This window comes from Coregonus clupeaformis, chromosome 1 (genome assembly GCF_020615455.1).
Source record: "Coregonus clupeaformis isolate EN_2021a chromosome 1, ASM2061545v1, whole genome shotgun sequence".
NCBI classification, from domain to species: domain Eukaryota; kingdom Metazoa; phylum Chordata; class Actinopteri; order Salmoniformes; family Salmonidae; genus Coregonus; species Coregonus clupeaformis.
Window position 1 is genome coordinate 49969893 of NC_059192.1, and position 14769 is coordinate 49984661.

Below are 14769 nucleotides of genomic sequence, written 5' to 3' on the forward strand. Positions count from 1 at the left end.
GACTGTACTCGCATAAAATGGTTGGATGGAAACCAGGTTTGTGTCAAAGATAAATGTGTGGTTTTCAATTGCTTGATTGATTTACATTTTACATTTTAGTCATTTAGCAGACGCTCTTATCCAGAGCGACTTACATGAGCAATTAGGGTTAAGTGCCTTGCTCAAGGGCACATCGACAGATTTTTCATCTAGTCGGCTCAGGGATTAGAACCAGCGACCTTTCGGTTACTGGCACAACGCTCTTAACCACTAAGCTACCTGCTGATTTGAGCTGTCACACTGTTGTCGTGTAATTTAGGGATAAAGACAGAACACATACCATAGGTATGTGTTCTTAGATATTCTATACCTGTTGTCAGGATCATATCTACACTGAAGTGGAAGCATTTAGGCAGTTATACCAGCACCGTGTACAGGAAATAGTTCACAACTTTATTGCACACAATTCAGTATAAAAAAAATAAGACTCATTGCAAAAAAGAACACATACACATTCCACATTAAATTGCAGAAAATAAATTACATTTACAGCTTCAAAATACAGTTTTTTATTTGCTATTACAGATGTAGGATCTTAATTTAGGAAAGGGAAGGGAATTGGATCACCCTGTTTCAGGGGAACTTTGCTGCAATGCAGGACATGTAAAACTTGTGTATTTGAGGTTTAAAAAGGCTTCTGAAGTTTAATTTCCACTTTGACATTTCACAACCACTACAAAAATGTCCATTAATTATAATCCACAAAATTCACATTTCCTGTTGCGCAGGATTATTTTCCTACTGTCGCAAACTGGCTCAAATTAAGATCCTACATCTGTAACCACCATACAGCAATAGCAGATCACAATTAGGTTTCAATGTTGACATAATAGTAGACACATTACTTTTTACAAAATAATACAATTATAATTTAACAAAGTACATGTTGCAGTTCTTTAGGCAGTCGTATAAAAAGTACATTGTTGAAACATAACATGAACTCAGGTCATATTTTTTCTGTCTGGATGTCTGAATTCTGCTCACTGCAGAGCTCTAAGCAGGGAATTTGTTCCAAGGCTTTGATGTCTGAGCCCATTTGAAAATATATGGGCAGATTGCACATCTGCATTCAAGTCTAACATTTTGGCCTAATATTGTGACTAGAACAGCATTGACAAATACCTGTACACCAATTTGGTTGACATGAAAAAGGCATTGTCTCGGCTAACATTCCAAAGCTGTCTGTCAGTACGCCTATCTTACGTGCAGTTTATGCCAAGTAACCGCAACAGCAGATTTAGAGAATGGACAAATTACACATTCATTTTCTGTGACACATTTCTAACAGGTCACCAAAAGACTTGAGTATATTTTGTAATTATGCACCTCTTACCCCTGTGGTCAAGCAATAATCCGTCATATTAGGACTATGCTATTTTTGTTAGGAGTGTCAAACACATTCTCCTACCATTTCTCCTTGAACAGACCCACTGGTCTCTTCTTGGTCCTGCGTCTTTCTAGGTATCGATTCCTAGATTGGTATGTTGTCTGTATTTTGACTGTCAGTACTGAAGACAATCAGTCATGGAGACAGGGCTGGGATTAAAAGCATGGCTTTCCCTCTGCTGAAAGCAGTCTGTTCTCTGCTCCTGTCCTGTCTTCAGGGCTGTGGAGATGGTAAACCTAGCCTAAATCACCTTAGTGTTCAGTTTCTTCTTCTCCAGTTCGGGGGCCGTGGGCGTGTGCAGGAAGCTGATCTTACACTCCTGCTCCACTGTGACTAGGTGGCTCTGCGGAGTCGGCTGGCGGTCTCTGTGTCTCAGCGGGTGCAGGCGGGGGGTGGGACAGCACCGGCAGCTGGCACAGCGGTCCTGCCAATGCCCCCTCAGCACCAGGCCAGCTGTGAGCGACACCACGCCCAGCGTCATGCCCCCCAGCACCAGCAAGGTAATGAGCTGCACCTCCGACAGGCCAGACGACCCGCGCTGGGTTACCACCTCCTTCACAGAGATCTTCAGCAGCCGGTCTCCACTATTACTGTTACTGCTGCCCTGAGAGTGGTTCCCGCCGGTTGTGATCTGGTCTGGCCTGGCCTGAGTCACCCTACCCCAGCCCTCTCCTCCCCCAGCCCAGCCATGGGAGCTCCTGATGGGTGCTTGGCTCTCTGGGCTCCGTAGGGGAACCTCGCAGGTCCTGCCAGTGAACCCAGGTTTGCAGAGGCAGTGGAAGGTGCTGGCGCGGTCCAGGCAGCGCCCTCCGTTGAGGCAGGGCTGGCTGGCACAGTCGTCCAGGTTGATGGTGCAGAACCGGCCCGTGAAGCCCTCGGGACAGAGGCAGGAGAAGCGGTTGATGCCATCCAGGCAGGTGGCACCGTTGGCACAGGGGCGCATCAGGCAGTCGTCCATGTTGGTCTCGCAACGCTGCCCGGTGAAGCCTGCCAGGCAGCGGCAGGAGAGCTCTGGTGCATAGCCACCACTGTCCTCACACTGCCCGCCATTCTTACATGGAGACCTAAAAAATTAAAACATAAGCACTAAAAACCCTGAGGGAAATGTTCTGAATAACTGAATAGATTTTCAATGCTGAATTGATTACTTAACCCAAGCCTTTTCATATTGACCTGAGCCTCCAACTTATTTGTAAGTAAATGTGTGGCGCTTACTCTGATGATCACTGTTTCCATTCAATCAGGCATTAATTTGGCACCTTAAGACAAATCTGTGCTTTGGTCTGCATGGTTTCCCTGGTAACCGCTTAGCCAGTGATTTGGGGACTCCATGGGGGCTGTAGTGTAGATGCCTGGCTACAATGTGTTTGTTAGCACTACAGGCCACTCACTTGGCCAATATTGAGCCCATTAAATCACATGATTGCTCTACAGTGTATACAAATTGACTAGGCTGCTACACGGCCAGTGCCAGTCTGCATGTGTTTGACTGCCATCAGGGGACCAGCTGGGATGCCACAGTCAAAACACACACACACTAAAATACACTCATCAAACAGGCTCTTAGAGAAAAACGGATTATTGAAATTCACACACATAGTGCAGCTAGTTTCCCGTTTGAGAGTCTGAAATGACCACTCATTCCTATACACGTGTATGTTGAGTCTGTTTGGGATTGAACTTGTAGTTCACAGTGATTTGTTTTGATTAAGACAGAAGCAGTAGACCTGAGACAAAGTTGTTCCATAGATTGTTTTCTGGTGTGTTGGTAATTGAACTCACCTGCCGATCTTATGACAGGGTCCTGTCTTGTGCTCACAGTTCCTCCCGTAAAATCCCTTGGGGCAGAGGCAGGAGTATTCCCCTGAAATGTTGGTGTAACAAGTTGCACCGTTCTGACAAGGTGCCTCATTTGTACACACATGGATATCTGAAGCAGAGGAGAGAAGTGGTGAAAAAGGACTGTGCTACCACTCACTCAACAAATAAGATTATGATTGTCTGATACATACAAATATTTTCTGTCACCTTTGTCGCAGAAGCGTCCCGTCCATCCAGGCTCGCATGTGCATTGCCAGGGTTGGTGACATGATCCATGGACACAGCCTGGCATTCTAACACAGACTTCGCACTGCTGCCCCTCCCAACCCGGGTCACACCTGGAATACAGCACAGCCAGTTAGACCAGCTCTCAACTCTGTAGCCAACACAGCCTCTTGAGAAGGGATATATATATATACTATTATATACAGTGGCATTATCAAATAATGTAGAGCCACTCCACGATGGACACAGGAGGGCGCCCATACTTAACAGAATAACTTCTGCAATGCCCTGCTCTGTACGGTACTTTATCTGTTCTTTAGTAGAAACACTCATATATTTTGAGTGTGACCTTCTCTAGAGAGTGACAAGGACATAGGCTTGACACCAGAAAATTGTGGGCCTTAATGATGGCTTTATAGGTTTGTCATATATGCTTGAAAAAGAAAAGGAGAGGCGCTCTAGGAGCTCAGATGCAATAATTGAATAACAACGTTTCGACAGCCAAGCTGTCTACATCAGGGTATTGTCATGTACTGTATGCTTGACATAGTTAACATATTCATATCTGAAATACGATGGGGTCATCACTACCGGTGTACCGGGTATTCCCATCTTTTCCCTGTCAACATATTCAAATATATATTTTTTGAAATATGCTTTAGTTAGATACATATCACTGTTCAGATGTTGTTCAGCATCATATTTCACCTTACCTGCACACAGCATTCTCATCACACCGACTGTTGGTCACATTACACGTACAATTTAGAACTGTAAGAGAAAGGAAACACTTGCTTCAGAGACAGATCCAAGATTTACCAGTAATTCCCTGACATTCAGACTTAATACTTGTCATTGATTAGATATGCCTATTATCCATTGAACAGTTTAATTAGCCTTATCTGTAATATTTCTACTGTTTGTAAGCATGTACCCCACAGCTTTTTTCCTCCAGCAGCAGCTGGAAACAACTCCATTTTATGCTCTATGAAGCTTAATTGAGATAATGACAGTGCTGTATTTCAAACAGTATTTGTGATGTAGGCATGTTAACAGAATGTTTTAATTCAGAGAGTTTATTCCTCACAATTCTACCACAACCATTTCTAACACAACAGTTGCTGAGAAGTATACTGGTGGTTCAGTAATTGTCAAGTCAGAATATGCATGTCTGAATGACAGCCGTTTGTGTGTTTGAGGGATTTCAGGACTCAATCAGATGCTAATGGGACTATGACCTCTAACCCGACTGTTGTCCACGTGTGTAGTGTTTCTTTACAACATCATGGATTTTTATGCTGTTGAAATCCTTAGCTGGACCGCCTAAGCGTTTTTTGTACACACCTATTCATTCAATGGTTTTTCTTTATTTTTTACTATTTTCTACCTTGTAGAATAATAGTGAAGACATCAAAACTATGAAATAACACATGGAATCATGTAGTAACCAAAAAATCTAGATATATTTTAGATTATTCAAAGTAGCCACCCTTTGCCTTGATGACAGCTTTGCACACTCTTGGCATTCTGTCAACCAGCTTCACCTGGAATGCTTTTCCAACATTCTTGAAGGAGTTCCCACATATGCTGAGCACTTGTTGGCTGCTTTTCCTTCAATCTGCAGTCTCAATTGGGTTGAGGTCGGGTGATTGTGGAGACCAGGACATCTGATGCAGCACTCCATCACTCTCCTTCTTGATCAAATAGTCCTTACACAGCCTGGAGGTGTGTTGGGTCATTGTCCTGTTGAAAAACAAGTGATAGTCCCACTAAGCGCAAACCAGATGGGATGGCGTATCGCTGCAGAATGCTGTGGTAGCCATGCTCGTTAAGTGTGCCTTGAATTCTAAATAAATCACAGACAGTGTCACCAGCAAAGCACCCCCACACCATCACACCTCCTCCTCCATGCTTCACGGTGGGAACCACACATGCAGAGGCCATCTGTTTACCTACTCTGCGTCTCACAAAGATATGGCGGTTGGAACCAAAAATCTCACATTTGGATTAATCAGACCAAAGGACAGATTTTCCACCGGTCTAAAGTCCATTGCTCGTGTTTGTTGGCCCAAGCATGTCTCTTCTTCTTACTGGTGTCCTGTCCTTTAGTAGTGGTTTCCTTGCAGCAATTCGACCATGAAGGCCTGATTCACGTAGTCTCCTCTGAACAGTTGATGTTGAGATGTGTCTGTTACTTGAACTCTGTGAAGCATTTATTTGGGCTACAATTTCTGAGGCTGGTAACTCTAATGAACTTATCCTCTGCAGCAGAGGTGACTCTGGGTCTTCCTTTCCTGTGGCGGTCCTCATGAGAGCCAGTTTCATCATAGCGCTTGATGGTATTTGCGACTGCACTTGAAGAAACGTTCAAAGTTCTTGAAATGTTCCGGATTGACTGACCTTCATGTCTTAAAGGAATGATGGACTGTCATTTCTCTTTGCTTATTTGAGCTGTTCTTGCCATAATATGGACTTGGTCTTTTACCAAATAGGGCTATCTTCTGTATACCACCCCTACCTTGTCACAACAACTGATTGGCCCAAACGCATTAAGATGGAAAGAAATTCCACAAATTAACTTTTAACAAGGCACACCTGTTAATTGAAATGCATTCCAGGTGACTACCTCATGAAGGTGGTTGAGAGAATGCCAAGAGTGTGCAAAGCTGTCATCAAGGCAAATGGTGGCTTCTTTGAAGAATCTAACATCTAAAATACATTTTGATTTGTTTAACACTTTTTTGGCTACTATATGATTCCATATGTGTTATTTCATAGTTTTGATGTCTTCACTATTATTCTACATTCTCTGGAATGAGTAGGTGTGTCCAAACTTTTGACTGGTACTGTATATATTTCAGTTAGCCTATTTAAACACTCTGCTCAAACAGAGGGATGCTATGTTAGCTAGCTGGCTATGACTATCCAACACAACACTGAAACTCTTCCAAGTCAAGGTAAGCTTTTGGTTTTACAAATGTATTGCCACCGGTGCCCGCCGGTTTAAGTGCTAAACTGCTTACTGATTGTACACTGTAAAGTTACTGCATGATTGTAGCGGGTTTACTAACACGTTAGTTCTATTAGCTATGTTGACTATGACATTACTTTAGCTAATATGGTGACAACGATGTAGGTTGTGTGTAGTGGTTATGATATGGTTTGGCTTGGAAAGGTTTCTTCGCCTGGTCGCATACATCTGATGTGTTGTGCATTGAAATCCACAAGCGAAGGGAAAAGGTGAGAGGAGGAGAGCACATAGATGCAAAAAGGAATACAATGTGGCTGTTATGAAAGTGAACTGTGTTTACGCGTGATCAGGGGTGTATTCATTCCGCCGATTCTGTTGAAAAACATTTCTTAAATGGAACGAAACGGGGATAAACATACCTGAATTTGTCCAATAGAAACTGGACTAATGATTACACCCTATATCAGCTAGATGCAGGCAAGAGTGTGTAAGGCGGTATTGAATGTGTCACTGTCTGTCACCTAAAAAATGTATCTCGACCTGTGTGCACCTACGTTGTAAACTTTCATTCATAGGCTAGGTTGTAGCAACCTCATGATGGATATAGGGAAAATTTGAGTATCATGTAGTAGCCTAAACCTATTGTTGTTACATTGAACTGGGTGAATGGAATATGAATGACAGTCATCCAACATACTGTAATAGAAATAAGGCCATGTTCATGAGAAAAAATTATCCTCCCTCATCTTAAACGGCACCGACCGCCACTGGTATGTACAGTGGGGAGAACAAGTATTTGATACACTGCCGATTTTGCAGGTTTTCCTACTTACAAAGCATGTAGAGATCTGTAATTTTTATCATAGGTACACTTCAACTGTGAGAGAGAAAATCCAGAAAATCACATTGTATGATTTTTAAGTAATTAATTTGCATTTTATTGCATGACATAAGTATTTGATACATCAGAAAAGCAGAACTTAATATTTGGTACAGAAACCTTTGTTTGCAATTACAGAGATCATACGTTTCCTGTAGGTCTTGACAAGGTTTGCACACACTGCAGCAGGGATTTTGGCCCACTCCTCCATACAGACCTTCTCCAGATCCTTCAGGTTTCGGGGCAGTCGCTGGGCAATACAGACTTTCAGCTCCCTCCAAAGATTTTCTATTGGGTTCAGATCTGGAGACTGGCTAGGCCACTCCAGGACCTTGAGATGCTTCTTACGGAGCCACTCCTTAGTTACCCTGGCTGTGTGTTTCGGGTCGTTGTCATGCTGGAAGAACCAGCCACGACCCATCTTCAATGCTCTTACTGAGGGAAGGAGGTTGTTGGCCAAGATCTTGCGATACATGGCCCCATCCATCCTCCCCTCAATACGGTGCAGTCGTCCTGTCCCCTTTGCAGAAAAGCATCCCCAAAGAACGATGTTTCCACCTCCATGCTTCACAGTTGGGATGGTGTTCTAGGGGTTGTACTCATCCTTCTTCATCATCAGACCATTCCTCCTCTGGATCATCCAGATGGTCATTGGCAAACTTCAGACGGGCTTGGACATGCGCTGGCTTGAGCAGGGGGACCTTGTGTGCGCTGCAGGATTTTAATCCATGACGGCGTAGTGTGTTACTAATGGTTTTCTTTGAGACTGTGGTCCCAGCTCTCTTCAGGTCATTGACCAGGTCCTGCCGTGTAGTTCTGGGCTGATCCCTTACCTTCCTCATGATCATTGATGCCCCACGAGGTGAGATCTTGCATGGAGCCCCAGACCGAGGGTGATTTTCCGGTTGGAAAAGCTTTCCAGGTGACTACCTCATGAAGCTGGTTGAGAGAATGCCAAGAGTGTGCAAAGCTGTCATCAAGGCGAAGAATCTCAAATATAAAATATATTTTGATTTGTTTAACACTTTTTTGGTTACTACATGATTCCACATGTGTTATTTCATAGTTTTGAAGTCTTTACTATTATTCTACAATGTAAAAAAAAAAACTTGAATGAGAAGGTGTGTCCAAACTTTTGACAGGTACTGTATACGTACACTGAGTGTACAAAACATTAGGAACACCTGCTCTTTCCATGCCAAAAGACTACCCGGGTGAAAGCTATGATCCCTTGTTGATGTCACTTGTTAAATCCACTTCAATCAGTGTAGATGAAGTTGAGGAGACAGGTTAAATAAGGATTTTTAAAACTTGAGACAAATGAGACATGGATCGTGTATGTGTGCCATTCAAAGGGTGAATGGGAAAGACAAAAGATTTGTCTTTGAACGGGGTATGGTAGTAGGTGCCAGGCGCACCAGTTTGAGTGTGTCAAGAACTGCAATGCTGCTAGGCTTTTCACGTTGAACAGTTTCCCGTATGTATCAAGAATGGTCCACCACCCAAAGGACATCCAGCCAACTTGACACAACTGTGGGAAGTATTGGAGTCAACATGGGCCAGCATCGCTGTTTCGACACATTGTAGAGTCCATGCCACGACGAATTGAGGCTGTTCTGAGGGCAAAAGGGAGTGAAACTCATTATTGTGTATATTTAAGCAATAAGGCCCGAGGGGGTGTGTTATATGGCCAATATACCACGGCTAAGGGCTGTTCTTATGCACCACACGACACAACGCGGAGTGCCTGGATACAGCCCTTAGCCGTGGTATATTGGCCATATACCACAAACCCTCGAGGTGTCTTATTGCTATTATAAACTGGTTACCAACCTAATTAGAGCAGTAAAAATACATGTTTTGTCATACCCATGGTATACGGTCTGCAATACCACGGCTGTCAGCCAATCAGCATTCAGGGCTCGAACCACCCAGTTTATAAATATATATACACTGAACAAAAATATAAACGCAACATGTAAAGTGTTGGTCCCATGTTTTATGAGCTGAAATATCCCAGAAATTTTCCATACTGTCACGTCTACTCCCGCTCCCCTTATCCGGTGCTCGACGTCGCCGGTATACTAACCACCTATATGTCAAAGTGGAGAAGTGCCAATTCCATCAGGAAACCGTCTCCTTTCTGGGTTACCAGATCGGCATGCAAGGAGTGATGATGGACGGTAAGATGGTAGATGCTGTCAGGTCATGGCCAGTCCCAACCACCATAAAAGGGGTTACAACGGTTTTTGGGGTGGGCCAACTTCTTCCTCCGTTTCATCAAGAACTTTAGCTCCATTGCCTCTCCTCTCACCTCAAGGGTGGTCCCCGTAAGTTGGGTTGGAGTCCTGCAGCCGACGAAGCCTTCCGCCTACAGAAAGAACGTTTCACCTCCGTCCCGTTCTCAAACACCCAGATCCTACGCTGCCCTTCGTTTTGGAGGTGGACGCTTCAGAAGTGGACGTGGGGGCTGTCCTGTCTCAACGACAAGGTAATCCACAAAAATGTCATCTATGTGCATATTACTCAAAGAAACTGTCTCCTGCAGAGAGGAACTATGACGTCGGCGATTGGGAGCTCCTGGCGGTGAAGTTGGCATTAGAGGAGTGGAGACACTGGCTGGAGGGCGCCAAGGACCCAATTCTCATCCTCACTGAACATCGGAAGCTGGAGTACATACGGACAGCAAGGTGGCTGAACCCGCGTCAAACAAGGTGGGCCCTTTTTTTCACTAGATTGGACTTCACTCTGACATATCGCCCTGGTTCAAAGAACACCAAAGCCGATGCCCTGTCCCATCTCTATGATTCGGGAGAGGTTCCTGCCCTGAGTGCAACCATAATTCCACCCTCTCGATTCGTAGCCCCCGTGGTCTGGGACGTAGATGTGGACATTCACCAGGCCCTGGAGAGGGAACCCACACCCACTACCTGTCCTCCTGAGCGCATCTACGTTCCCACAGGGATAAGGGATCGGCTGCTGACCTGGGCGCACACAGCTGTCGTCGCTGGACATCCAGGTATCACCCGCTTTTTTCAATCTATCTCCGAAAAGTACTGGTGGCCCACCTTGGCACAGGATGTCACTCATTACGTCAACTCCTGTTCCGTATATGCCCAAACTAAATCTCCCAGGCGCACTCCAGCAGGACACCCCCTTCCCGTGCCTCAGCGTCCCTGGTCTCATCTGTCCATTGATTTAGTTACTGATCTCCCCTCCTCTGATGGTTTTACCACCATTTTGGTGGTTGTGGACAGATTCTCTAAATCCTTCCTTTTTATCCCTCTCTCTGTTATCCCTACTGCTCTCCAGGTCGCTGAGGCACTGTTTCAGCAGGTCTTCTGGCACTATGGCCTTCCGGAGGACATTGTCTCCAACCATGGCCCCCAAATCACGTCACGGGTATGGAAAGCCTTCATGGAGATGCTGGGGGTCACTGTCAGCCTCACTTCTGGGTACTGGCCTCAGTCTAACGGGCATGTTGAGAGGATGAACCAGGAGCTGGGGAGGTTCCTGAGGAGTCACTGCCAGGACCGGCTTGGGGAGTGGGCTCGATTCCTTCCCTGGGCGGAGTACGCGCAGAATTCATTGTGTCACTCCTTCACCGGGCTGACTCCCTTCCAGTGTGTTCTGGGTTATCAGCCAGCCCTGGCTCCGTGGACCCCGAGCAAGACCGATGCTCCTGTGGTGGATGAGTGGTTCAGGCGGGCAGAAGAGGTTTAGAACGATGCCCACGTGAGGCTCCAGCGCGCCGTCCGCCACTAGAAGGAGCAAGTGGATCGCCACCGCAGTGAGGCTCCCGTGTTCCATCCTGGTGACCGTGTCTGGCTTTCCACCAGGAACCTCCCACTCCACCCCCAGTTTGTGGGGCCGTTCAAGGTTCTCTGGAGGGTCAACGAGGTAACATATAGATTACAGCTCCCTACTAACTACCGGATATGACCCTCTTTTCATGTTTCCCTCCTCAGGCCGGTGGTTCCTGGTCCCCTGGCTGAAGCCGTCCCCAACGACACCGCTCCGCCTCCCTTGGAACGTTGAGGGATGCCGTCAGATCCCTCCTGGACTCCCGACGTTGTGGGGGTCGGCTCCAGTACCTGGTGGACGGCAAGCGGTACCGGAGCGCCAAGTCTAGGTCCAAAAGGCTTCTAAACAGCTTCTACCCCCAAGCCATAAGACTCCTGAACATCTAATCAAATGGCTACCCAGACTATTTGCATTTTTGTGGGGAAAAACTCATTCTGATTGGCTGGGCCTGGCTTCCCAATGGCTGGGCTTGCCTCCCAAGTGGGTGGGTCTATGCCGTCCCAGGCCCACCCATGGCTGCGCCGCTGCCTAGTCATGTGAGATCCATAGATTAGGGCCTAATGTATTTATTTAAATTGACTGATTTCCTTATATGAACTGTAACTCAGCTAAATCTTTTAAATTGTTGCATATTTTTGTTCAGTATACAGTGGGGAAAAAAAGTATTTAGTCAGCCACCAATTGTGCAAGTTCTCCCACTTAAAAAGATGAGAGAGGCCTGTAATTTTCATCATAGGTACACGTCAACTATGACAGACAAAATGAGAAGAAAAAAATCCAGAAAATCACATTGTAGGATTTTTTATGAATTTATTTGCAAATTATGGTGGAAAATAAGTATTTGGTCAATAACAAAAGTTTCTCAATACTTTGTTATATACCCTTTGTTGGCAATGGCACAGGTCAAACGTTTTCTGTAAGTCTTCACAAGGTTTTCACACACTGTTGCTGGTATTTTGGCCCATTCCTCCATGCAGATCTCCTCTAGAGCAGTGATGTTTTGGGGCTGTCGCTGGGCAACACGGACTTTCAACTCCCTCCAAAGATTTTCTATGGGGTTGAGATCTGGAAACTGGCTAGGCCACTCCAGGACCTTGAAATGCTTCTTACGAAGCCACTCCTTCGTTGCCCGGGAGGTGTGTTTGGGATCATTGTCATGCTGAAAGACCCAGCCATGTTTCATCTTCAATGCCCTTGCTGATGGAAGGAGGTTTTCACTCAAAATCTCACGATACATGGCCCCATTCATTCTTTCCTTTACACGGATCAGTCGTCCTGGTCCCTTTGCAGAAAAACACCCCCAAAGCATGTTGTTTCCACCCCCATGCTTCACAGTAGGTATGGTGTTCTTTGGATGCCAAACACGACGAGTTGAGTTTTTACCAAAAATATATATTTTGGTTTCATCTGACCATATGACATTCTCCCAATCCTCTTCTAGATCATCCAAATGCACTCTAGCAAACTTCAGACGGGCCTGGACATGTACTGGCTTAAGCAGGGGGACACATCTGGCAATGCAGGATTTGAGTCCCTGGCGGCGTAGTGTGTTACTGATGGTAGGCTTTGTTACTTTGGTCCCAGCTCTCTGCAGGTCATTCACTAGGTCCCCCTGTGTGGTTCTGGGATTTTTGCTCACCGTTCTTGTGATCATTTTGACCCCACGGGGTGAGACCTTGCGTGGAGCCCCAGATCGAGGGAGATTATCAGTGGTCTTGTATGTCTTCCATTTCCTAATAATTGCTCCCACAGTTGATTTCTTCAAACCAAGCTGCTTACCTATTGCATATTCAGTCTTCCCAGCCTGGTGCAGGTCTACAATTTTGTTTCTGGTGTCCTTTGACAGCTCTTTGGTCTTGGCCATAGTGGAGTTTGGAGTGTGACTGTTTGAGGTTGTGGACAGGTGTCTTTTATACTGATAACAAGTTCAAACAGGTGCCATTAATACAGGTAACGAGTGGAGGACAGAGGAGCCTCTTAAAGAAGAAGTTACAGGTCTGTGAGAGCCAGAAATCTTGCTTGTTTGTAGGTGACCAAATACTTATTTTCCACCATAATTTGCAAATAAATTCATAAAAAATCCTACAATGTGATTTTCTGGATTTTCTTTTCTCATTTTGTCTGTCATAGTTGACGTGTACCTATGATGAAAATTACAGGCCTCTCTCATCTTTTTAAGTGGGAGAACTTGCACAATTGGTGGCTGACTAAATACTTTTTTTCCCCACTGTATATACAGCGCCTTCAGAAAGTATTCATACACCTTGACTTATTCCACATTTTGTTGTGTTATAGCCTGAATTCAAAATTGATTAAATATATATTTTTTCTCACCATTTACACACAATACCCCAATATCTTTGCACATTTGTTGAAAATGAAATACAGAAATATCTAATATACATAACTATTCACACCCCTGAGTCAGTACTTTGTAAAAGCACCTTTGGCAGCGATTACAGCTGTCAGTCTTTCTGGGTAAGTCTCTAAAAGCTTTCCACACCTGGATTGTGCAACATTTGCCCATTATTCTTTTGAAAATTCTTCAAGCTCTGTCAAAGTGGTTGTTTATCATTGCTAGACAGTCATTTTCAGGCCTTGCCATAGATCTTCAAGGAGATTTAAGTCAAAACTGTAACTCAGCAACTCGTGGACATTCACTGTCTTCTTAGTAAGCAAATCCAGTATAGATTTGGCCTTGTGTTTTAAGTTATTGACCTGCTGAAAGGTGAATTCATCTCCCAGTGTCTGGCGGAAAGCAGACTGAATCAGGTTTTCCTCTAGGATTTTGCCTGTGCTCATCTCCATTCAGTTTCTTTTTTATCCTGGAAAACTCACCAGTCCTTAACGATTACAAGCATACCCATAACATGATGCAGCCACCACCACTATGCTTGAAAATATGTAGAGTGGTACTCAGTAATGTGTTGTATTGGATTTGCCCCAAACATAACACTTTGTATTAAGGACAGAAAGTGAATTGCTTTGCCACAATGTTTTGCAGTATTAGAGATGCAAAGAAAAAGCCATATCTCAGACTGCCCATCTTAATCTTTTATTTTTATTGGCCAGTCTGAGATATAGCTTTTTCTTTGCAACTCTGCCTAGAAAGTCAGCATCCTGGAGTCCTGTGAGGCGTCTGTTTCTCAAACTAGACACTCTATAATGTATTTGTCCTCTTGCTCAGTTGTGCACCGGGGCTTCCCACTCCTCTTTCTATTCTGGTTAGAGCCAGTTTGCGCTGTTCTGTGAAGGGAGTAGTACACAGCGTTGTACGAGATCTTCAGTTTCTTGGCAATTTCTCGCATGGAATAGCCTTCATTTCTCAGAACAAGAATAGACTGACGAGTTTCAGAAGATAGTTCTTTGTTTCTGGCCATTTTGAGCCTGTAATCGAACCCACAATTGCTGATGCTCCAGATACTCAACTAGTCTCAAGAAGGCCAGTTTTATTGCTGCTTTAATCAGCACAACAGTTTTCAGCTGTGCTAACATAATTGCAAAAGGGTTTTCTAATGATCAATTAGCCTTTTAAAATGATAAACTTGGATTAGCAAACACAACGTGACATTGGAACACAGGACTGATGGTTGCTGATAATGGGCCTCTGTACGCCTAGGTAGATATTCCATTAAAAATCAG

The 14769-nt window shown here is 44.7% G+C and overlaps 1 protein-coding gene across 2 annotated transcripts in view; it reads right to left on the bottom strand.

Moving 5' to 3' along the window:
- Positions 1 to 747: 747 nt before the first annotated feature.
- The window catches only part of LOC121569557 (protein delta homolog 2-like), a 35699-nt gene continuing 21677 nt past the window's right edge, over positions 748 to 14769 (bottom strand). For both annotated transcript variants that reach the window (XM_041880628.2, XM_041880637.1), the window contains exons 3-6: positions 4186 to 4243; positions 3455 to 3585; positions 3209 to 3356; positions 748 to 2490 (exon numbers count right to left, since the gene is read on the bottom strand). In XM_041880628.2, the coding sequence (XP_041736562.1) occupies positions 1668 to 2490; positions 3209 to 3356; positions 3455 to 3585; positions 4186 to 4243 (1160 nt within the window). In that variant the 3' untranslated portion in view covers positions 748 to 1667. The remainder of the gene's footprint in view (positions 2491 to 3208; positions 3357 to 3454; positions 3586 to 4185; positions 4244 to 14769) is intronic.